Below are 24,771 nucleotides of genomic sequence, written 5' to 3' on the forward strand. Positions count from 1 at the left end.
ATGACAAATTAATTAATTTGTATTATAATTAAATAAATGAAATCAAACCAAACAAAAGTCAAATAACTATGCTTAACTCATTGAGTGCGAATGACGACTATAGTCGTCAATTCAAATAGTAACGTAGAGTGCCAATGACGACTAAAGTCGTCAATTGCGTTTTTTGACGGTGGGACATGGATCAAAGCCTGATACATCTCCTGTAAAAATTTGGGGCATGTTGAATGTGTATAACCTATTTTACGGACCCATTAGGTGGCGACAGTGCTCTCCAGATTAGAGAAAGGTGAGGAAAAACAGCAGAAGAAGCCCCGTGATGAAACGGAAACCGCATCGGTATGCATCGATATGCATGAAGCATAACGTTAGCTGTGCCTGCAGCAGCCAATCTGCTCCCACAATTGAGCCCCTCCGTGTCCGCTGTGATAGCCCATCCACATGATTAGTTGTGGAGTTGTTATTATTCTCAGTTGGAAGCGCTAGGAGCCGGTGACAAATGCACGCGAAACGCTGTGAAAAAGCTGGGTTTTCAGTGCAGAGCAAACGCAGCACAGAGCCACCAGAGACACACCCACGGAGGAGGGGTTTGCAGTCGAGGGGGGTGGGGCACGCAGGGCAGCATACAACACCGACCCAGACAGACCCAGACAGCAGGCTCGATGGACAGATTGGCAAGCTAGAATATCTGATGCCCACCAGCAGTAAATCAAGACCAGCAAGAAAGTATAGGGTCTGCGCACGCAGGGGCCAGCGCTGCTGGTTGCAGCTAAAAAATATTATTTTGCCAAACAAAATTCCTTTCTTTTCGCTGTTTTATTGAAGGAAATTATTTTTGAGGTGTCACTACATCAGAAAATATTAGCTTCAGAGTCAGTGATGTGCTTGAAATGCTTCATTTCACAAAAGGCTGATTATCTCAGCTTCTAATTTGAAACGTCTGTTTTTGGTGAAAACAACCTATCTTCTCCGGCTGATAACTAAAGAACAGAAAATGATATCAATAAACTTTTTTTTGCTGATGATACAATAGAGTATCATCGTTCTTTGGGCGTGTTCGGTGTTTACATAGTAATATCACACAATATTCTGTGGGCCTCGAGAAATCACTGAAAACGCTCTGAAAGGGCTGGCACTGGGAGCATCCGTCTTCCAAAAGTGGCTGGCACTCAATGAGTTAAATAACTACTAATGTAAGTGCCTTCTCCATGGGGAAAAAATCCAGTGAGAGGAGTGTGACTGACAACCAGTTATCCAATCATGGCAATGCCGTAAGGAGGAGCATGAGTGAGTCATCCAATCATGACGATGCCATTTCCAGCTTGCACTCACACAGCGACGTGCACAGGTAGACCCCCAGGTGGTGCCAAAACTGCTGCCTTTTTAACCTCTGACTGTGCCCTTTTTGCAAGACACTTCCAGTGGCCAACATGACTATCTTTCAGAGGCTGTAGCAGACTCATTTATAAAGCTATAGTGACGATACTGATAGCATCATGAAACTAGAAGACCAGACCGAATGCATCCATTGGTAACAACCGTCATGCTAACCTGTAAAGTGTTACCTCAGTATTTGGCTTTGTCTGATGATTATATGGTTACTGCTGGCTGTACAACAAATTGCTCCTCGGGGATAATAAAGATGTGAACGTTTGAACCATAAAGCATGTGATATGAAGACGGAGAAGGAAGTCCAAAGGGCGACTCCACCGAACCTGATGACGATGTCACGGGCTGTGAACTTTACACCACAGGAAGTTTGTTTTTCAAGTTGAACAAATTTGCCATGGAAGTTCAGATGAGAAGAAAATGAAATGCTAAGAGATGAAAATATTATGGGTGAAGATGTAACTCAAAAGTAATTGCACCATAGAAATGTTATCTAAATGTAATCAAAAAGTACAAATATGGAGGGGGGTACGGTAAATATGGAAATCTAAATATGGAATCTAAATGGAATCTGAAACTACTACTAGCCTACTTCACCCTGACATGAGATTAGATACTGTATGAACTCCTTCATGCTGGCTATATGCAAAAATAATAATTAGTATTATTAGTATTAGTATGTTGGTGCTTAAGTTAAGTTATCCTTTATTTATCCCCATGGAGAAATTCATCCTCTGCATTTGACAGATCCTCTACTAGGAACCTTCTTAGAACTAGGAGCAGTGGGCAGCCGCAGTGCAGCGCCCGGGGACCAACTCCAGTTCTTTTGCCGTTGCCTTGGTCAGGGGCACTGACGTATTAACCCTAAAATACATGTCTTTGATGGTGGGAGGAAACCGCAGCACCCGGAGGAAACCCACACAAACATGGGTAGAACATGCAAACTCCACACAGGAAGGACCTGGGACGGAGCGGGGTTCGAACCCGGGACGTTCTTGCTGTGAGGCAACAGTGGCAACAGTGTAAAGCACTGAGCCACCGTGCCATCAGTGTGCTTTCTCTAACAATAGGATCTTGTGATCAGAGATAAGAATCAGATCCTCATATCGTCTGATGTCAACACATTTAATTTATTAGTTTACAATTCACAATTCATTAACTTGCTGACTGACAACTTCCCCACAGTAAACACTGTATGGGTCACTGACTGCATTGTACAACAAGGGTAGGTCTGTTAGCTCTGCTTCCTTCATGCTGTCCATGAAAGTGTAAGAAAGAAAGAAAGAAAGAAAGAAAAGAAACTTAGTTAGTTATAGGCTAAATTTTGGCGAGGGGAAAAAAAATTGCATTGCCATTTTCAAAGACGTCCCTTGACGTCTCACCTCAAGATATTTGAATGAGAATGGGTTATCATGGGAACTTGCATACCGGATAACTTTACACAGACACTTGAACACGTTGAACAAGTTAATATTTAATATTTAAACTGATGAACACAAACAAGTCATCCAAGTCTTTACGTCTCAAGTCAAGTCAAGTCCCGAGTCTTTAACTTCCAAGTCCAAGTCAAGTCTCAAGTCATTCAGTTTTTGTCAAGTCAAGTCGCAAGTGATTGAAACAGGGACTCAAGTCGACTCAAGTCCAAGTCACCAAGTCTCAAGTCCCCATCTCTGAATACAGTCATCTAAAAAGTAATAGGAGAAACAAAACACTCACCACGCTGTTAAATGCCGACCTCACTCGATCCATTGCTGCTGCCGTTATGAATCTGAAGAGAGAATGTGGGGAGGGAGGAGATGAGGTTTTCAGGTCAACTAAGGTCTAGAATGGTGGAGGCTGTTTCCTCTGTCAACAGGGTGACTGTTATTCACCGGAGCAGAGAAGCCTGCACTGGTGATGGATGCTAAACGCTAGAGGTGATTGGGTATTCACCCTTAAAGTCGAACTGAACCCGTTCGTTACGTGCATATGAGTCCGTTTCAGACTGAAAACATAGTTTGTCTAAGATGACAGGTTGAGAGGCGGGTCATAGTATCATGTCGATGATTTTATTTGACAATTCTGGGGACTGGATTGGGCTTTGGCCAATCCTGGCGTGTTCCGCCTCCAAATCGAGTGGGATTCAGTGTGTTGTGGCGCTCCCCTCGGGAAGAGCCTGGTGACGCGAGGTTAGTGGCTGAGTGGAGCTCAGCGAGCCGCAGGCAGCCAGCTGCCTTCGTGTTGCCGAGCGAAGAGTGCAGCACGTCGGCCTGGAATCTCCGAAGTGCGACCCCTGACAACCAAGCTCTCGGATGCGCGCGCCATTATCGCTGCTGTAAATCCTCTCTCTCTCTCTCCCCAGCTGTCTGTAGCGGTGAAGTGTCTGAAGGGGGGGGGTGTTGGACTCCGAGGGTCTGGATGACTTCATCAGAGAGGTGAACGCCATGCACTCCCTCAGCCACCAGAACCTCATCCGCCTCTATGGCATCGTGCTCACACAGCCCATGAAGATGGTGAGAGTCACACACGCACGCACGCAGGCAGGCAGGCACGCACAGACACACACACTCTCACTCACTCTCTCTCTCTCTCTCTCATACATGCACATTCAAGCAATAGGGTTGAACGATTTTGAGAAAATACCTATGATTATTTCAACCGATAGTACAATTGCGATATTAGAGGGAATGAACATTTTTACATAATTCTCATTTTAATTGAAAAATTTATGAAATTAAAACTATTATGGTGTGATGAGTAACAACTGTAGCAAATGCTTCCTCCGATACATGTGCAGTCACCAGCCGCTTCTTTTCACCTGACAGCGGGGCCGAAACCCTAGGCGCGCCCGCTAACCTTGAACCTCAACTTCACATCACTGATGACATCACTGTCACTGATGATGTCACAATGCATATGACATCACTGATGATGTCACACTGCCTATGACATCATCAGTGCCTATGACATCATCAGTGATGTTATAAGATGATTTTTGTCAATAATGATGTCACTGATGACATCACTCATAGACATTGTGACATCATCAGTGGGACTCACTGATGATGTCACACTGCCTATGACATCATCAGTGCCTATGACATCATCAGTGATGTTATAAGATGATTTTTGTCAATAATGATGTCACTGATGACATCACTGATGATATCATAGTCATTGTGACATCATCAGTGGGACTCACATCATCAGTGGGACTCACTGATGATGTCACAATGCCTATGACATCATCAGTGATGTCATAAGATGATTTTGGTCAATAATGATGTCACTGATGACATCACTGATGATGTCATATACATTGTGACATCATTAGTGGGACAAAAATTTAAACAGACAAACATTACTCCCTTTTATAGATATACGATACTAGATAGATAGATAGATAGATAGATAGATAGATAGATAGATAGATAGATAGATAGATAGATAGATAGATCAGCGTTTCTCAACTGGTGGGTCGCGACCCAAAGGTGTCGCGACCCACCAAATTGGCCCAATTTTTTTTTTTCCATATTTCATTTGAGTTAAATTCAGATTATTGAAACTGGATTAGCCTGACCAGTTTTACTTGTTTAACAAGCTGCAGCATATGCTCTGCCTGTAATTCAAGAGAAGTCTGCCTTTTCATTTCATATTTAATTTTAGTTCAAGATGATTGAAACTGGATTAGCATGGCCCCAGTTTAATTAAAAGTTATTACCAGTTTAACTAAAAAGCATATAGCCTGCCTGTGATTCAAGAAAAGTCTGCCTTTTTATTTCATATTAGTTAAATTCAGACTATTGAAACTGGATTAGCATGACCAGGTTAACTTGTTTTATTATTATTATTATTATTATTAACTTGTTTAAAAACATATAGGCATGTAATTCAAGATAAGTCTGCCTTTTATTTCATATTTCATACAGTTCAAATAAGACTTTCTGAGCATGACCAGTTTGACTTGCCTGTAATTCAAGTCTGCCTTATTTCAATTGGTTTTTAGCCCTAGTTGCACTTCTGTTGCACTTTTTTGTTCATTTGAGGTTTATAACAGTGCATGAAGGCATTGTGTATTAAATTAATGCGCTATTTTTTGTGCAATAAATTTGAGTGGTTTAAAAAAAAATCTGAAATTTTGGGTCGCGACTTCATGACAAGGAAAATAGTGGGTCCTGAGGCTACACCAGTTGAGAACCACTGAAATAGACAATAAATCAGACTATGTTTTGGGGCGTGTTTGACAGGTCACCTGTTCAGTGATCGTGCACCAATAGTAATGAAAGGTCATTTATGAAGTCATTGTGCATTCATTTTCAATATATGATTTCTACACCACTCATCCAAAGAGAAATATCTATTCCCATGCAGTTTACTCTAAGTAGGTGTTCGTTTAGTCATGGTCTACAGCAGCCGTACAAAATAACCACAGAGAGACATATGATGCTATAAGCCAAAGGGTTTATTACAGTTTTCTGGTGAACATGGAAAAAACAGGCAAACGTAATTTCAAAAACCATAGGTCAACTGACAGCAACTGTCTAAACTATGTGAATCAAACACTGAAAAGGGATTTCATTCAGCTGTAACAATTTCTTGCATTTTTAAGTGATGCATAGGCCTATCGAGTGATAAGTCCATTTCCCCAAATGCTAAAGTTAATTTCAATTCTTAAAACAGGTGTGGGAAGGTAACAAAGTCAAAGTGCCAATTAAGGGTCTTTTCAAGCAGAAGATAGAGGCAGACATGAGGGGAAACCTTTCTGAAATTAGTTCACACATCAGCCAATTTTACTGTTGAAACATGTAAATCTCCTTGGCTCTGGAATGCATGTTAAGATAAAACAAATGGGTTTGAACTATAGGACGAATCAGTGTGACATCACAACCCCCTGGAAATGCGGAACCCTGCAGCAGTTAACTAGTATGAGTTGTGCCAAACAAACGTTAATATCTCAAAAACTATACATGACATCGCTTATATTTTGACATTCTGAGAGCAGAAGTAGCTCAAGAGTCTGATGTATAATTATGTATGTTGTGTTAAAGTTGTGTGTTAACTGTCGCAGTTTTTAAAATGAAGTGAATTAGTAAACAGCACAGCCGGCTGGAGTGAGACACTCAAGGCTGGCTCCACAGGGTCCCATTATAAAGTTACCCCCACAAAGTTTGTTTACCAACACTGATCCCTCGTATAGGATTAGACCGATATCAGTTTGCCGATGTTTTCCTTTTATTGAATATTTGGTATCAGCCAATGGAGGTTTGTCACAGCTACAGAAAAGCTGCCCGTGAAACCTGCAATGAAGCTTTACATCTTTCTTGTACATTACTAGGGATGCACCGATTGCAAAATTCTGGGCCAATACCGATGTTTCAAAATGTTTTTTATGCCTTTTTTGACAGGGAAACAAAGAAATCTTCATTATAAACAAATAATTGACCTGTTTTAAAATCTTTTGAGTCCTTCATCACACTATCTTTGAATCAGCACAAATTCAATCATACTCTAATGTAATTATGAAACAAACGACAAATTATGTGACCCAACTGAGAGGCTAAATATCAGCCACTGCAATCAGTGAACGGCATTTTCTTTTGCCGATGGCAGTGAACAAGACCCATACCCATACAAGGCCCATACCGATATACGGCCCATATATCGGTGCATCCCTACATTACATTTCATTTCATTTCCACAATAATGTTTGTGTAAACTAATAATTAATTTACAGTAAATGCAGTAACAACTTAAGAGATGTAGGGTTTTAATGTCCCAAATAGTTTTAGAGATGTGACAATAAAAAAATACTGGGAAAAACAAAAAATCTATGTAATTTTTTTTGCAATGAAAGTGATCAAATATAAAGATACTGAATATCGGGAAAAAGTATCAGCTTTCGGCAGCTTCCATACAAGTATGTCTGTATTGTTTTCGGCCTTCATAAACCGATATTGGACTGAACATTTCAAAAATGTATACAATTCATTTGACCCAAGTCTGTTGAGCAGAACTACATTTCAGTAAAGCAATACAGTAACATGCAGTGAAGGATTAAGGCATTGAAACACATGCAAGAGAACCATGAGAGTCGAGTTATGAGAATGCATAAGTAGTACAGTATCTGCGCCTGCGGTATCTTCACAATTCAGACACTGAGAAACATGACAGGATTCAATAAGTCTACCTTTACCTAGCCAGGCTGATACTAGGTGTGTTGCTACCTATCATGTACTCTGTCTGAATTAAAGTATTCCTGCCTATTTCATGTTGTAAGCAAAAACAAATAAACAAAATAATAAATCTGAGGTGCTGACACTGACAGTAGCATGAAAAAGGGAAACAAGCACAAGCAAAATTAAACATTTTCACCACACACACCCACATACACCCACACTGGAGGTCAGGAGGGCTGTGCCTACACACAATCCAAACATAGACAATCAAAATAAATAGATCAAGTATAAAACTCTGGGAAACACTGTTCCCGATAAGTTGTTCCACCCTTCCAAGTGAAATATGGGAGACACTGCTCCCGATACACACATAAAACACATGTACACACACACTCACTGGTAGGCAAAAACTACCATCACTGCTTATCATTATGGAAGGCACTGCTCCCGATAATGGGTTTAATTATGGAAGGCACTGCTCCCGATAATTTGTCATATTAGAAATATAAACCGCTCTAAAATAGACTGTGCAACGTGAATAGCTTTCTTTGCAACTTATGTAACCAAAACATTGTATCAGCATGATTCAATGCTTCTCAATGCTTTCAATATAAGCATTTTTTATTTTGATTATTCAGCCATACTAGTTTTTGTGACAAGCGGAGCATGATTCAAGCCACGTGATTTCATCATTATGTGATTTTGAGACTTTTGGGAGAAACTTTCCCCCTTATAAATATCCAGACAGTTTTCTCTCCCTCCTCCTGATATATTGCCTGACACTGCATCTGTGATCTGGGGGAAAACTCACTTTCTAAACTTTCACACCCCCCCCCCCCCCCCCCCCCCCCCCCCCCTTTTTTTTTGTTCTCTTTTTGTGTGTGGAAATAACGGAATCTCAGTGAGCGCACCACTGGTCCACCCTGCTTGTCTACAGGTAACTTTTTTAATTGCCAGGCACAACTAGGTCTGGTCACATAAGCAGATTATGTATCTCTGATGCTAATTTAGCACTCCCACTTTTCAGTACAGTACAATGCAATGTCAATGGAGGCTGGGACCCAAGAGATGAACCTGATGATTTGAAAGCAAACAGAGCTTAGAGTGTCTCCATCTGAATGAGCGAGCAAAAAATAATAAAAAAAAGGCTATGACATCGCATTTGTTTTGTTATAAGAAAAATAAATGTTGCAATTGCAAGTGAAATACTTGAAGAAATGGTAATCGTGTCTCACCAATATTTTGTGTATACCAGACCAGGACATTGTACTGAGAAGAGGCCAAATTAGCATCCAAGTTACATCAATTGCCCAATCTGGCATTTCCAGCTCCGTAACCAAGTGTTCTTTCTGCCTGTGATCAAAGTCTGGGCGGCATTCCCCTTTAATATTCAGGAAACTCATCAAGTACAGTAGAGGAAGAATGAAGGCCATGTATGGCCCCATTTCGTTAGCAACAGTAGAGTCATTTCTGTAGCAGATGCTGCCATAGGATGAGACAGTATAACCGTCATAATTATGGAAGGCTCTGCTTCCGATAATGTTGTATAAAAAGACAAACATACATTTATAGTGGGCACTGCCACTGATAAATAAAAAGTATAAATAAGGTTCTCAGTGCTAAGGTGGCAAGAGGTCGCAGCTTTTTGGTTCAATTTGGGGGGGGGGGGGGGGGGAGGCTCGGACCTGGGAGGAGAGGACAGAGTTTTGACTTTCAGGTAGCATTTGTACTTGATGGCAAATTACATTTCACAGCATGTAGAGTGTGTGTTATCTTCAATTCAACGGATTCTCCTCCAAGGTCTCTGAGGGAATGAGGTGAATCCCCACCCCCATATCTGAATACAAGCCAAACCTGTATATAAATGGGTGGGGCTTAGACCTCCGATTGACAGCTTGTGCTTAAGTGCTACTATTGGATCTACTTCATCTGGCAGAAGAAATGCCCTCATGCACAAACATTCATCGACGTCGCTCCAAGTTTCTCTTTTTCTTTCTCTCACATAGTCACACTGATACTCACACCCTCTCGCACGCACGCACGCACGCACGCTCGCACGCACACACACACAACTCCCCGCATCCTTAGATCTGGTTGTCGATGTCCCAGATGTCTCCGACCATGGCATTGGCACATCCCTGCAGGGTCCAGGTGGCGAGGGCCAGCTGGATGCGGAGCTGCTCCATGTCGCTGGTCTCAGAGATGGCTGCCAGAGTGTGGGAGCCCTGGCCCAGCAGCACGTGACGGAAGGGAGCATCTTTGACGGACACGTACGGAGACAGGAGGGCGTGTTCCACCTGGAAACCAGAGAGGAGGATGTTTACCTGGGAAACAAGTGAGGTTATACTGCCCCGTACGGCAAAATGACCGTAAATCGGTGGTGGATCAATACCACTAACAATTGCTTTGCTAGTTTTCTGGCTTTCAAAACTTGTGTCTAGGGCAGAGGGATTCCCAAAGTCTGGTGACTAGGGGGCACGCGCGAGGAAAAATGCAATGGCTGTTTTTTTTGTTTTTTTTTATTGCAAGTGGGATTTTTCACAAAATAAAAACATGACATTTAAAAATGTGCTTTATAATACAGAAGCAGTGTAGCAGTGAAGACTAAATATCGGAAAATGAGGATAAAATATCAAAGACTGGATGCGGTCGAGAAAAAATTGAGGCTTATAGGTCATATACCACCGCTTCACTAGACATTTCCTTTGATCTCTGCTCTAATTAGATAGCTTACTCATCTCTATAGTGAAAACGTGACTTTACAGTTTGTGTTGATTATAGGCCACGGTAGCAGGGGACGGGAGGGATGTGGCTGGAGCCTACCAGAGACTTGTGTAGATGAGAAGTTATATCAGAGACATTGGACTATAGACACAGTTCAACTTCCAGAGACATTGGACTATAGACACAGTTCAACTTCCTGTATCTGTTTTGCCACTGCCACACCCCCTTAGGAGACTGGTCAGCCAATGAGATTTCATACCATTGACAGACAGCCAATCACAAGCTGTTGACCATGCCCATTTAGGAGACTGGAAGAGTACGGTTTCATACTATTGGCGGAGCCTGGAACGAGGTATCTCTATAGTCCATTATCTCTGGTTATATCAATGTTGTTGCACTTCTACTGGTCACTCAGTCATTCATTATATAATTCCCCTTTCAAAACTGTTGTCTTCATAATTTTGGGGTGGCAAACTGGCAACCCTGTTTGTTCAACTAAGTGCAACAAAATAAAAATATATAAAAAAGTGGATTTGCCTCACCATCATCATCCTGTCGTTGACGATGCGGCAGGCCTCCTTGTCGTTGATGTCCATGTTGGTGATGGCTTTATTGATGCCGTCAGCAGCTCGATTGAAGGAGCCCCGTGCGTCGAGGAGCCACCTGGAACTCAGGCCATCAGACTACAGGAGAAAATATATTAATATGTGGAAAAAAATAGTCAAATCACACATCAGCTTCAGAATAAACAAATTTCAAATAATAAAAACAGTTAATTTGGCTAGTAAAAACATTTGGGTGCTTGTTTCACTTATAAGTTATCAGCTTATTGTTGATTCATGTATTTCTTTGCCTCGTTTTAAAAATAAAAATTGCCAACAAAAGAGGCAAAACATCAAACAATAAAAGTGGGAGCATCAGTCTAGTTTGCCATTTGTATCTCGATCTAGCCCATTCCTCCTGAGTCATGAGCTTGGATAAATCCTCACGTGAGAGTCTATGTCTCTGGTCTATTTTTGTTTGCCTTCGTTTATATTGTTTTTCTATTCCATCAATATCTCTGAGGTCAGGTTGTGAGGAGGATCGTGGCCGTGGGAAATAATCCTTGCCTGACCGGTGATGGCGAGAGAGACTGCTCTTACTGAATTCATTTGGGTCTATGTCCAGTCTCTTTAAGATGCTATGTTTTGTTTTACTGTCCTTCTGTTTAGCACCTGCTTGACTTATGCTGTATTTTGGGCGACGTTCTGCTGCTTCAGTGGAGGAGAGTGATTGGTTGGATGGTTGGCTGCTTGCTCCTCCTCCTTCTTGCTCATGGGGTCTGGCTGCCACGTTATCATTTAAACGAATTGCTTCTGTGCATGCTATTAGCTCTAACATTTGGTCATTATCATTTTCCTCCTCTGACTCTGAGGAAACACATTGTTTAGAATATAAACGCGCGCCAGTGGGCTGTGTGTCTGCAAACCTATCACAATTGATACCGCTCTTTCTCAGATGTCTAATGAAAGACTGGGGAGTCACGTGATTGTTTTTCACACAGGGCAGATGCATGAGGACAGATGCTTGCTTTGCAGTGTTTTCAGGGAATTTTGCTGAGATTCGGACTACTGTATCTCTGTTTGTTTCAGTTCCAGGATAGATATGATTATACTGAGTTTGTCGGGTGCCGTTGTTTTGACAATTTTATCAATCATATCTGTCATTTCTTTAACACACTTGAAGGCTACTCTGTAGACTCAACCTATCTGTTATTCTGGCCCTGTAGAGGGCACCGTGGCACGGTGACAGGGCACAGTGTGCGATAGAGAGGAGCTGCAAATGTAAGGTACAAGTTACCGTATCTAAATACATCTGTCTGTGTATGTACAGAGGTTATCCAAATATGATGTCTATCTGTGTATGTACACAGGTCATCTAAATATGAAGTCTGTCTGTGTCATAACTATATGTAACTGAAATGTATATGAATATATTAATAACTAGTGATTGTCCAAATAAAGGCTAATGTGATGTAAATTTTCTCTATCAACTATCATGGATGTTCATCTGACTCGTGTCATAAAACCCTGGAGCAATGACTCCGCTCATCACCCAGAGATGCATTTTCAAGTGAGTAACAACTGAAGGAGAACAGAGTATAAGAGAGAGAGACCTTAGATAACTTGTTGATGTGCTTATGGAGCTTGACCACAGCCTTGGTGATGGGGCCTTTGTATCGCTCTACATCCAGGCGGAGCAGGTGGTCGTGGGCCAGCCGGAGAGCCATCTGGCCGGCAAACTGTCCCGCCACCGCAGCCATTTCAGCGGTGTCATGGTTGGTTGCATAAGCCAGGTGATCCATGTTGTCCAGGTTGGTGCCATAGTAAGGGTACTCCTCAACCTTTAGACATAAACACAGGGAAACGTTAGGGCTGCTCATGCTAAATTGGCATACCTCCTTTCCAGTCAAATGCAATGTCAATGTCTGAGAGCTTATTGGAGTGTCCCTAATATTTTCTGTTTCTGCAAGTGTTATTTCACTCACCTTAGGAGTGATGAAGTGGAAGGAGACAGAGGGGATTCCAAAGGAGGCCAGGAAGGGGTAGGCAGGGTCCTCCATCGCCATGGGCCTCATCCTGGAAACATGATATGTAAATGCGTTAACATACATGGCTGGAAATAGACAATTCCTCTTTCTAGAGAAACGGATATTAGGTGCAGGGAGATTTCTGTGGCATTCAAACTGACTGAGAACAGTATATTTGAGGACCATCTGAAAAATTTTCTTACAAAAGGCCAAAATGTCATTTTGTAATAAAACCCTTCATGGCCAGAGATGCAAACCACTGACGACAAGATAAGAGATTCTTCATGGCAGTGAAATGACATGTGTGATGGTGGTTAACCAGACAACAACACAGTGAACTGTCTTTGTATACTGGTATTCTACTTACCAGTTGGCTCCATCAACCATATCGTACATAGAGCCGGAACCAATAGGACTCGTTACCTGTATGGACAAGTCAGATTAGAATCCATGCAAACCACACTGGCGTGATCAGGACTGGACTACCATGTGCGGTGATGTGTGGTTACCTCTTTCATCGTGCTCTCAATGAGGCTGTGCAGCAAAGGACTTGAAGAGGCCATGAAACCCCCACGACCTAGTGACAAAATATGGACTCATTAGTCTACTGACAATCCTACCCATTTGAGTATTGGTGTGGGTGTGTGTGTGTGTGTGTGTGTGTGTGTGTGTGTGTGTGTGTGTGTGTCCGTCCTGTACTAACCCATGACCACTCCATCCAGGCTGATATAGGTGAGAGCCCTTCTGTCAATAGATGACATGTAACCCTAAAAATGAACACGAACATTATGAGCAACATCTATAAAACAGTCTAACAATCTCTCACTGAACTAAAAACGGTATTTTCTGATCCGGCGACTCAAACTTCTTACCTCCAACCACTCGGTGGCGCCGACGTTTCCGTACTCTCCGGCGGCCCAACTGGCAAACACCAGGCTTCTCCTGGGCCTGAACCCATCTAAAACTCAAACACATGTCATGGTCACACAGTGCATAGTGTTTGTGTCCTTCAATCAATCAATCAATCAATCAGACAGACAACAACAATGTATTTCATATTTATTGTGTATATCATATGTATGCACAGAGCAGTAGTAGTACATTTTGTTACCTTTCTCCACCATCTCATGGACAGCCTTGGCCAGCTCGGTCAGTATGGTGGTGCCAACATTAGCTTTGGCATAACCTTGACCCCAGGCGTCTCTCTGAGCTCCCAGCACAACATAGCGATCTGCAGATACACGCACAGACAGAGGCGCACACTTTAAAATCCCACCTCTTACATGCACAACGACGAAACCAAATAACACTTTAGTATCCCACCTCTTACATGCACAATGAAGAAACCAAATAACACTTTAAAATCCCACCTCTTACATGCCCAATGAAGAAACCAAATAACACTTTAGTATCCCACCTCTTACATGCACAATGAATAAACCAAATAACACTTTAAAATCCCACCTCTTACATGCACAATGCAGAAACCAAATAACACTTTAGTATCCAACCTCTTACATGCACAATGCAGAAACCAAATAACACTTTAGTATCCTACCTCTTACATACACAATGTAGAAACCAAATAACACTTTAGTATCCCACCTCTTACATGCACAGTGTAGAAACCAAATAACACTTTAGTATCCACCTCTTATATGCACAATGAAGAAACCAAATAACACTTTAGTATCCCACCTCTTACATGCACAATGAAGAAACCAAATAACACTTTAGTATCCCACCTCTTACATGCACAATGAAGAAACCAAATAACACTTTAGTATCCCACCTCTTACATGCACAGTGTAGAAACCAAATAACACGTTAGACTCCCACCTCTTACATGTACAATGAAGAAACCAAATAACACTTTAGTATCCCACCTCTTACATGCACAATGAAGAAACCAAATAACACTTTAAAATCCCACCTCTTACATGCACAATGTAGAAACCAAATAACACTTTAAAATCCCACCTCTTACATGCACAATGTAGAAACCAAATAACACTTTAGTATCCAACCTCTTACATGCACAATGAAGAAACCAAATAACACTTTAGTATCCCACCTCTTACATGCACAATGAAGAAACCAAATAACACTTTAGAATCCCACCTCTTACATGCACAATAATTCATGTGCTAAGAAATAATGTTCACAAGCATGCACATGCTCACTCTATCTATCTATCTATCTATCTATCTATCTATCTATATGTATTGGTTCTCTATTATTTAGGCTATACAGTAGGGTTGGGCGATGGGACGAATATATGGGTATCTGCGATTGAGTCCACCGTCGGTTGCTTTTGTTGGGTGATCTTTCACGTGATTGTTGTCATTTTAATTTGCTAGTTTAATGGTGAGAGAGACCGACAGACAGAGAGAGAGAGAGCTCTGTCTGACATGCGGCTCGGCGCACACACACACACACACACACACACACACACACACAGCGTTGAGGTTTAAGCAGTGAGAGAGGGGGAAACGGAGCAGAAACACGCCCACCTGGGTCTACAAGGCAGGATGACAGCAGATTATAGCAATGCGTCCTCGCATTTAAAATAACTGCCCAAATCCGACTGAAGCAAATTAAACTCAAACTATAAAGCAGCCATCGATATGATTCAGACACTTTTTACACTCTATCTGCCTGTCTCTCTCAACCCGCATGTTTGTTTAGTGTGCGTGTGTGTTGTAAAGAGGTTTCATTTGCGTTCGTGTCATTTTCATCTGCGTTTATTATAAGAGCATTGTATCGTCCCGGCTCCGTCCCCAAATTAATTTTCATCGCCCCTGACGCTATTTTTAACGTCCCCGGGATGACGGGAGGTCCTGTTGAGCCCTGGTTAGGTGTGTATAGCCTCTTCTAAACATGAACTGTGGATTATAACCGTAGAATCAGGTCCGACTATCCGCTGCAGTTACCCTGCTAGACATGACTCAATAAACTGCTTAATCACTTTCTAAACATGGGGAGAAGCTCCGGCGCGGTTTGGAGCACAGTGCTGCTGCCTACTGCAGAGGACAAGTAGGCTACAGAATAGGCTACAATTCTCTGCTCTGGAGAGTGTGTGTGTGTGTGTGTGTGTGTGTGTCAAACCAACCCTCCCTCCATGTTGTCGTCCTCCATGCTGCTCTGCTGCGCTCGCGAGTCGCACTTTGAAGTGAAAAGGCGGAGGGGAGGAAAACTTTGGAAGCGTCTTTCAGACATAGAAATGCAAATGGTAGAATATGCACTGCATGTAGCGCGATTCTAACGATCTGTCTGGAAAGGCAGATCGTGGACCCATTCTAATCGTTAACGATCTAAGATCGTCATATCGCCTACCCCTACTACAGCCACATAATTTTTTAACTACACTTTATTTGTCCATGAATGAACATCCAGGAACATCACAAGTATGTGGCAAGTCCTACCAGGATCAACGAATCCCTTGATGACTCCAAACACGTTGTGGATCTCCTTGTTGACGAGCACGTTGTTCACCTCCAACGTGATGTTCACACTGCCTCCCAGTGTGTAATTCACTGAGAGCATGCCGCCTTTGAAGCCACTGCTAGCGTCAGGTACAGGGCCTCCCATCTTCCTGGAGAACAACGAGAGAGAAGGGAAGGGGGACTAGAGCTGAGTGCCACCGCAATATGCAGAAGAGTTTGTGTCGTGACCAATTTGTACATCTTCCTTTCAGTCACCTTAAATAAAGTTCATTGAAAAACACTGTTGCTCGCATTCATTTAAGTTTAGAGTCATCTTCATATCTTTTCTTTCAAAGCAGATGTTTTTTGGGGATATAATCAGCTCTGTGGAGTATGTCTGATAGCAAAACCTTTCCAAAATGAATAGTGTTTTGGAATCCGTTTTCATATTTTACATTTAATTAGTAGTGCCTTACAGGGGTAACCATTCCATTGGATAAATAAAAAGGTTCTTTATCTCTACTTGCTGTTCACAGTGATTGTTTGCAAAGATTTCATTCTAAAAGTTTCTTAAAGTCTCTCTGCCCTGATAATCATGTTAACTTTCTATTTGCTGGCCAGTTCCAAGCAGTGCAGGTTTTGGTCTATCCTCTCATGCTACAAACGGACACCTTGTGATACAAACGGACACAGATGGTAGGTATAGAAGCGACTGCACTGATTAAAAATGTACATAAACATATGAATTTAGGTGGATACTTGCATCCAAAGCACCTTATGGCACAAACACACTGGAAATGGAAGCGACACCGGAGCGAGGCGAAGCCTCTGGAAGCGCAGGCAGTTTTATTTCGCTGCCCTTGTTAACAGATTCGACCAGTCACACAGAGATGGGGACTTGGACTTGAGACTTGGACTTGAGTCGCACTTAAGTCACCCACACAGTGACTTGAGACTTGTCCTCAAAGACTTGAGACTTGACTTGGACTTGAAGGTTTGGGACTTGTGAACAATCTTTAACACATTGACTGCCAGCCCTTTTTTCAATGCTGTAGGTAGGTTGTGCCAGTTTTTTTTTTGAGGATTCTGGCTCATTTTACAAGAGCCGAGGATTCTTTTCTGTTAAGACTTCGTGAACACCAATCATCTAAAAAGAACTAATAGAATGTGTGCTTTCTCTGTCTAAAAGAGTTAGTTTGTAGAGTTAGTAGTTATGTGGATATTAGCCGTTGAGTACAGCATGGTTTCAGAGATTTTCAGAGAGTTTTGAGATAAATGGATTTTTAGAACCACCTCACGTGCCTGTGATTATGGGTGCCCTTGGGCAAGTCTGTATACTGTATTGTGTGTGTGTGTGTGTGTGTGTGTGTGTGTGTGTCTCCAAACTCCTCCCTCCGTCTGTGCTGCTGCTGCTGGCTCCTGCTGGCGCTCTCGGGCAGTCTGGATTACTGTAAAACGGGCTCGTTCGTTTCTTGAGGTGTCGGCTGAGAGCTTTGAAGAAGCTTTTGCGATTCTGGTCTTATTTATGCGCAAAGGTACTCGAGTGTGTGTGTGTGCGCGCGCGCGTGTGTGTGTGTGTGTGTGTGTGTGAAATCGAAAGAGTTTTCGCCCAGCTATTTCCTTGAAAATTAGAATGGCTTTCTCCCGCGGACCCGTGGCTGTTTTTTGCTCGGCTTTCTCTCTGTCTGGAGGGCACTGTCGCCACTTAGTGGTCGGTAAAATAGATTATACACATTCTCTTCCTCTAATATTGGTATAGGAGACGTAAAAGGGGTTGATCGATGTCCCACCGTCAAAAAAAAAAAATGTTTATGTAAGCCGAGATATCTCGTCCTTGGCACTCAACGGTTGGATTATGTAAGCCGAGATATCTCGTCCTTGGCACTCAACGTGTTAATTTAATTAATTTTTTTTATTTTTGGTGCATTAACATTAAGGAAATGTCTACTAATGATGTCAACACTCAATGCTGATACTGTATGTTAATAAAGGAGAGGATAATACAGTACTGTACATGCTTTGATTTCCTTAGTTTTAGCTAGGCAGTGTTCTAAGCAGACTGGATGACATACAGCAGATGATAGAATGCTCATCCATAAGAGACTTGAGACTTGACTTGGACTCGTGATCAAAGACTTGAGACTTGACTTGGACTTGAGCTCAAAGACTTGAGACTTGACTTGGACTCGTGATCAAAGACTTGAGACTTGACTTGGACTTGCAAAAAGTCCACGCCGAGCGTGCATGTGGCCTTACTGTAGAATAGCTACAGCCATCTGGGCGGTGATAGTCTGGGCTGGGATGGTGGGGAGGCCAGATGACTGAGCCGGCGGGAACTGGGTGTGGTTGAAGGAGGGGAACCCAGGGGTGTAGGGATCACCAGAACCAAGATGGACCTGAAACGAACACACACACACACACACACACGCAAAATCAGGAACTTTGGACAGAGAACAAAACATTAGATACCAAAACATGCAACACCAGCTAGTTTCAGATTAGATTAATCGCGAGGACATACTGGTGATAATTCAATAACTAGCACCGTGGATATATGCCTCCACCAACAAGTGAGCAGTCGACATGCATGTCTGTCCAGACTTTGACGTTTGAGCCAAATGTGAAGAAATGCCATCAAGGCATTCCTGAGATATCACGTTAACGAGCATGAAACAAGCGGTCGTGATGTCACAGTAACCTTGAACTTTGACCATCAAAATCTAATCTCTTCATCCTTGAGTCCAATTGGACGTTTGAGGAAAATTGGATGAAATTCCTTCAAGGCGTTCCTGAGATATTGCGTTAACGAGCATGAAAAGAGCGGTCGTGAGGTCACTCACAGTGACCTTGAACTTTGACCTTTGACCACCGAAATCGAATCAGTTAATCCTTGAGTCCAAGTGGACGTTTGAGGCAAATTCTAAGAAATTCCATCAAGGCATTCCTGAGATATCACGTTAACGAGCATGAAAATGGCGTTCGAGAGCTCACAGTGACCTTGACCTTTGATCACGAAAATCTAATCAGTTCATCCTTGCATCCAAGTCGACGTTTGAGGCAAATTGGAAGAAATTGCGTCAAGCAGTTCCTGAGATATCACGTTAACAAACTTGGGAATGGCGTTCGTGAGGTCACAGTGACCTTGAACTTTGAAATTCTGTCAAGGCATTCCTCAGATATCGCGTTAACGAATACCGGACGGACGGACAACCCAAATCCATAATGCCTCTCGCCTGGCTATCGCCGGCGGGGGCATAAAAAATAATAAGATAAATAAAACGAAATCAACATACAGAAATGTCATGTTAATAAAGAACTCATTATTGGCTTGAGGGAGTTCTTGCTACATTACTCCAGTTGGCTTAGAAAATTTGCTCTGAGATGAATTAAAAATGTAAGGGGAAGCGAGCAAATTTGTCACCCGGAACGACATGAAACAGGTGTGAGTTCAAACTTACGTGTCCGTAGAGTTCTGTTTTCTCTTCATATTTGTAGTCTTGAGAGTCAGCGTAGATCAGAACAGCAGCGGCTCCCTTCTCAGCAGCATTAGCCACCTACAGTATGAAAGCCACTATATATAAATGTGTATATATATATATATATATATATATATATATATATATACGGTATATATATATATATATATATATAATAAGTTAAGGCATATATATATATGGAGGAGTGTAGATACTCATTTTGTTTAGCTTTAATTAGGGAAACTAGCACCTGCTGCTTGGCAAATGCTGGTAAATATTTCCATGTGGCTGGTCAAGTTTGTCTACTCTACCAGCCACTTTGGTGGGCATAGCCATCAATTATAAAGTTTCTACTAGGGGTGCACCGATCACGTTTTTTGCCACCGATCACCGATTCCTGATCGCCTATGGGAAATATCTGCCCAACCGATCATCGACTGATCACCGATTACCGATCACCGATCACCGATATATAAACTCCTCAAAAAAAGTTTGGAAACGTTATTTCGGTCGATTATTTCTCCCCTTTAATAATACCAATTGGCATTGTATTTTATATCGTTGGAAAGATTAGTGATAGGGCTTTTTTCTATAAAAAAAAATAATAATAATAATAATAATAATATAAAAAAATATCGGCAATCAGCCGAAATATCGGCAATCAGCCGATCACATATTTGAGGTCAAAATCGGCCGATACAGATTGATCCGTTCAACCCCCGTTCGGGGTGCACCGATCGATCGGTGCACCCCTAGTTTCTACTCTTCCATTAAAAAGTAATCTGTTACGTTACTGCTTTACCTAGCAGGAAAAGTAACTCATTAGAGTACTCTTAGGAGTACTTTTGCGTTACCAAAAATTAAAACCCCTTTGCGATTCATTGTGTAGTAGTCTACAGTGCACATAATCTGTAACTCTGAAGGCTATTAACAAGAATGATCAGACACAATATCCCCTTTACAGCTGTTGATGTAACCATTATGTTTGATTAGCCTAAAAGTACGGTGATGTTTTTGTCCCTTTCCATGTAACCAATCAGGGACCTAGAATAGGCAGCTAGGCTGTGACGACGTGCTTTGAGTGAGCCAGCAAGGTTGGTTGTTATCATACGGTGTACTGCGCATTAGTGCGCAAAGCTGAAATGTTTTTCAGATTTAAATAAAATTGCTCGTTCTGAGTTCTGAGTGTATCGGGCAAGCACGTGGGAGACAAAGGTAACGGATTATTTGAAAAAGTAACTAATAACGGATTACTTGAATTGCAAAACTAACGCGTTGCTCGTTACCTTAAAAAGGTAATCTGAGTACCGTAAATTCCGGACTATAAGCCGCGGCTTTTTTCCCGTTTTTTGGCCCCTGCGGCTTATATAACGGTGCGTCTTATCTATGGATTTTTTCAGAAAAAAAATTTCAAATACAAATAAAATCTCTCTTTTTTAGCACTCTTTCTACCTATAAATCCACTTCTGTTTTAATTTCCTCTGTTGCCCTCTTTTCACCACACCGCGGACACTGTGTGCACTGTCGAAATAAACAAAGGTGTTGTGTTATGTTGTTTTGTTGAAATGTTACGGTAATACGGTAAATGGGAGCTTCCTCAAACAGCCAACAATCCCCTCTGTGCGTGAACCCTTACATATGGTAATTACGGTAAGCAAAGTTCATCAGCCCGGAATCACAACAAGACGAGCAGTCTCTCTCTCACTTACCATGGGGAAGGTACGCAGAAAGTCACACGACGCAGCTTTCAAGCTGAAAGCAGTCGAACTCGCACTAAAAGAAACAAACAGAGCAGCAGCGCGTACCCTGGGCATCGATGAGTCAATGGTGAGACGTTGGAAGCAGCAGCAGGAGGAACTGTCTCAGTGTAATAAGACAAAAAAGTCCTTCAGAGGCCACAAAAGCAGATGGCCGGAACTTGAAGATTCCCTTGAGGACTGGGTGTTGACCCAGAGAGGAGACGGCCGAGGCGTTTCCACGGTGCAGATCCGACTGAAGGCCAAAACAATCGCCACCGAGATGAAAATTGAACATTTCAGAGGTGGGCCATCTTGGTGCTACCGATTCATGAGACGAAAGGGACTGTCCGTCCGGGGGAGAACTACTGAACAACTCCCTCCCGACTACCAGGAGAAAATCACAAACTTCGGCGAATTCACACAAAGGAAGATCACGGAATATTATAGGAGTGTGAAAACATCCACAATCACCAACGGGTTCCAAAACGCTGGACTGCTGCGGGATGAAAAGGATGACGCCGCCACAGCTGGCGCTGAGGGCCGTCAGAGGCTTCAGAGGCTGTTCGATGCCGACAGTGATGAAGAGGAGTTCGTTGGTTTTGAGTGACAATGAAGGAGAGAGGAGAGTGGTTGACGAAGCCACCCTGAACCTGTTCGTTTCCGACACTGAAGATGAGGACTTTGGTGGTTTCAGTACGCAGGAAGAAGAGGAAGACGAGGATTAGTGACTTGACTTCTCTGGTTACAGGTTTGCTGCACATATACGGTAGCCTATTGTTGTGTGATTTTGTCTGGGGATTAGTGACCTGACTTTTGTTTTGTTTTGTTGAAATGTTAATAAATGGGAGCTTCCCCAAACAGCGATCTCTTTCCCGACATTCCTCTCTGTGCACGAACCCTTTCATATGGTAATTAAACATCAAAACACCCGCGGCTTATAGTCCGGTGCGGCTTATAGAAGAAAAAAATAGTCAATTTTGGTGCTGCGGCTTATAGACCGGTGCGTCTTATAGTCCGGAATTTACGGTACTCTTAAGGCTCTCTAACCCCCAACACTGCTATTGACAATGTAGTTATCTGGTAAAATTGCTAATAATACAGTGTAGCCTAAGCCCATGGATGTAATTGTTAGTTTTGGGTTGACTTGAGATAGTTCAATAAGCCGCTTTTTTGTATTCACCTGCAGAATTTCACAATTGGCATTTCTTCAGTTTTGTTTTTTTACAACTGCATTTTACCAGTTTAGTTTTTTAGTCAGTTTTAGTTCCTTTTCATCCAAGTTTTTCAAAAGTAAAACTAGTGGTTCACCTGATAGGAGGTACTACTTTACTGCATCAAATCAACTGCTCTCTCTCACACACACACACACACACACACACACACACACACACACACACCTTCTGTGCGAAACTGATGCGTCCTGCACGGAGCAGCATCACACAGCCTTTCAGCTCAGTGATGTTCTTCTTCTGCAGCACTTTCAGATCCTCTTCACGCCCGTAGTTACCATATACCACCTTACCCTACACACACACACACACACACACACACACACACACACACACACACACACACACACACACACACACACACACACACACACACACACACACAAACAAACAAACACTTTGGATTACAGTGCATCTGCTAGTTTTTCAGCCTGAGCTTTGACGTGGTATGAGGCACAACAGAAACATGACACTGAGCAGGACGTTTCAGATCAGACCATCAGATCATTTCATGTGTGATGTAAAGATGCAGCCTCCTATGCACCTTATGCCCAGATGAGTGACTTTTTTCCAATCAACCTATTGATTTACAATGTTCTTATCAGCCGTCACTTTGTATGATTTGTTGCATATGCAAAGATCTATGGTATATTAGAGGGTGATTTAGTGTGCGTGTGTGCCCGCGCAAGCGCGCGTGTGTTTTAAGCCCCGTCGGCAAACCAAATTCTCCTTATGGGGGCTTGAATTGAATGGTGTTGCCATATACTGGTAGTTAGTGTTTTGTTTTAATAAGCGCTCACATTAAACTTCCTTGACCTTCAATTCTTTTTTTTCTTCCCCCCCCCCCCCCCCCCCCCATTTTTTATCCCATTTTATCCCCCATTAGTGCTCATTTGATTTCTCAATCCTGGTTGCTACTCCACCCTCTGCCGATCTGGGGAGAGCCGAGACTGGCTCCATGCTTCCTCCGAGACATGGGCAGTCAGCCAGCCGCTTCTTTTCACCTGACAGAGGAAGCTTCACCGGTAGGACATAGCACGTGGGAGGTTCACGCTATTCCAACCAGTTCCCCTCCCTCTGAACAGGCGCCCTTAACGACCAGAGGAGGAACCACACTAGCAACCAGGATATTGCATGTTTTTGTGAAGGGGGTTCCTATATGAAGCAAACCCCCGGGAGGCACGGGGAGAACATGCAAACTCCACACAGAGACCTTCAATTCTTGACTGGCTATTAAAATTTTGTTCTGTGCGGTTTGATTGTCACTGAACGTCTACGACAGACAAGCCACTAAACTCTACAGCTGAAATGAGATGAGGAATAATTATTATTCTTCATCTCCAATATCTATAAACAGTTTTTCAACACTAGGAACTCATGCCATTTTCACACGGTTTTCTTCACAGATTCATGTCAGCTCACCCCAGCTGTTCCAGTAGCGCTGTAGGCAAGATAGCCCTTGGGTCGAAAGTCATCTGAACCAAACAGGACACGGTTTGGCTGCTTACTGAAGATGAGAGAGTAAAGGCTTGTTACAAGATCATTCTTTTTTTGTTTAGTTTTACAGTCAATCAGCACCAACAGCAGCAGCAGCTACAGGCAACCAATGAGAGTCAGAGCAACGGCACCTTGAAAATAGATGTGACAAAATATCCCTGTGACTCTAGCACCCCATTTCCACCTGGTTTTTAACACATTGAGTGCCACAGCGCTTCAGTAAAATTGTCTGGAGCCTGTGCCAGATTCACTTCCATTCAGTTGAAAACAGCTATAGAATTTTTTCTATTAGGGCTATATGAACAGGGCTGGACTCTAACATTGGACACTCCTGCTTCTTTCAAAGAAGAAATTTTGTTTCTAGACAGTTCCATTATGAAATGACAGCCTCTGAAAGAAGAGCACTTTCAAGGGTTTTCTGCTGTCTTTTTTTACTTTTCAAGATAAAGTCACTTTTATGAATACTTTTTGCACTCTAATTTCAAGCACATTCACTGACTCTAGCTACTATTTTCTGATGTAGTGACATGGTGTAGTTCTGTGCAGCCTGCGTGCCCCACCCCCCTCTCCC

General features: G+C 42.5%; 1 protein-coding gene across 1 annotated transcript in view; it reads right to left on the minus strand.

Moving 5' to 3' along the window:
• Positions 1-8,372: 8,372 nt before the first annotated feature.
• Positions 8,373-24,771, minus strand: part of LOC310772442 (transferrin receptor protein 1-like) — a 30,880-nt gene continuing 14,481 nt past the window's right edge. The window contains exons 6-19 of the mRNA XM_083632260.1: positions 24,126-24,210; positions 22,872-22,997; positions 19,718-19,813; positions 18,516-18,655; positions 16,260-16,429; positions 13,946-14,065; positions 13,707-13,792; positions 13,538-13,601; positions 13,344-13,411; positions 13,202-13,257; positions 12,793-12,883; positions 12,421-12,648; positions 10,808-10,948; positions 8,373-9,838 (exon numbers count right to left, since the gene is read on the minus strand). Of these exons, the coding sequence (XP_083488386.1) occupies positions 9,626-9,838; positions 10,808-10,948; positions 12,421-12,648; positions 12,793-12,883; positions 13,202-13,257; positions 13,344-13,411; positions 13,538-13,601; positions 13,707-13,792; positions 13,946-14,065; positions 16,260-16,429; positions 18,516-18,655; positions 19,718-19,813; positions 22,872-22,997; positions 24,126-24,210 (1,684 nt within the window). The 3' untranslated portion in view covers positions 8,373-9,625. The remainder of the gene's footprint in view (positions 9,839-10,807; positions 10,949-12,420; positions 12,649-12,792; positions 12,884-13,201; positions 13,258-13,343; positions 13,412-13,537; positions 13,602-13,706; positions 13,793-13,945; positions 14,066-16,259; positions 16,430-18,515; positions 18,656-19,717; positions 19,814-22,871; positions 22,998-24,125; positions 24,211-24,771) is intronic.

Source organism: Poromitra crassiceps (genome assembly GCF_964638095.1).
Source record: "Poromitra crassiceps genome assembly, chromosome: 2".
Taxonomy (NCBI): domain Eukaryota; kingdom Metazoa; phylum Chordata; class Actinopteri; order Beryciformes; family Melamphaidae; genus Poromitra; species Poromitra crassiceps.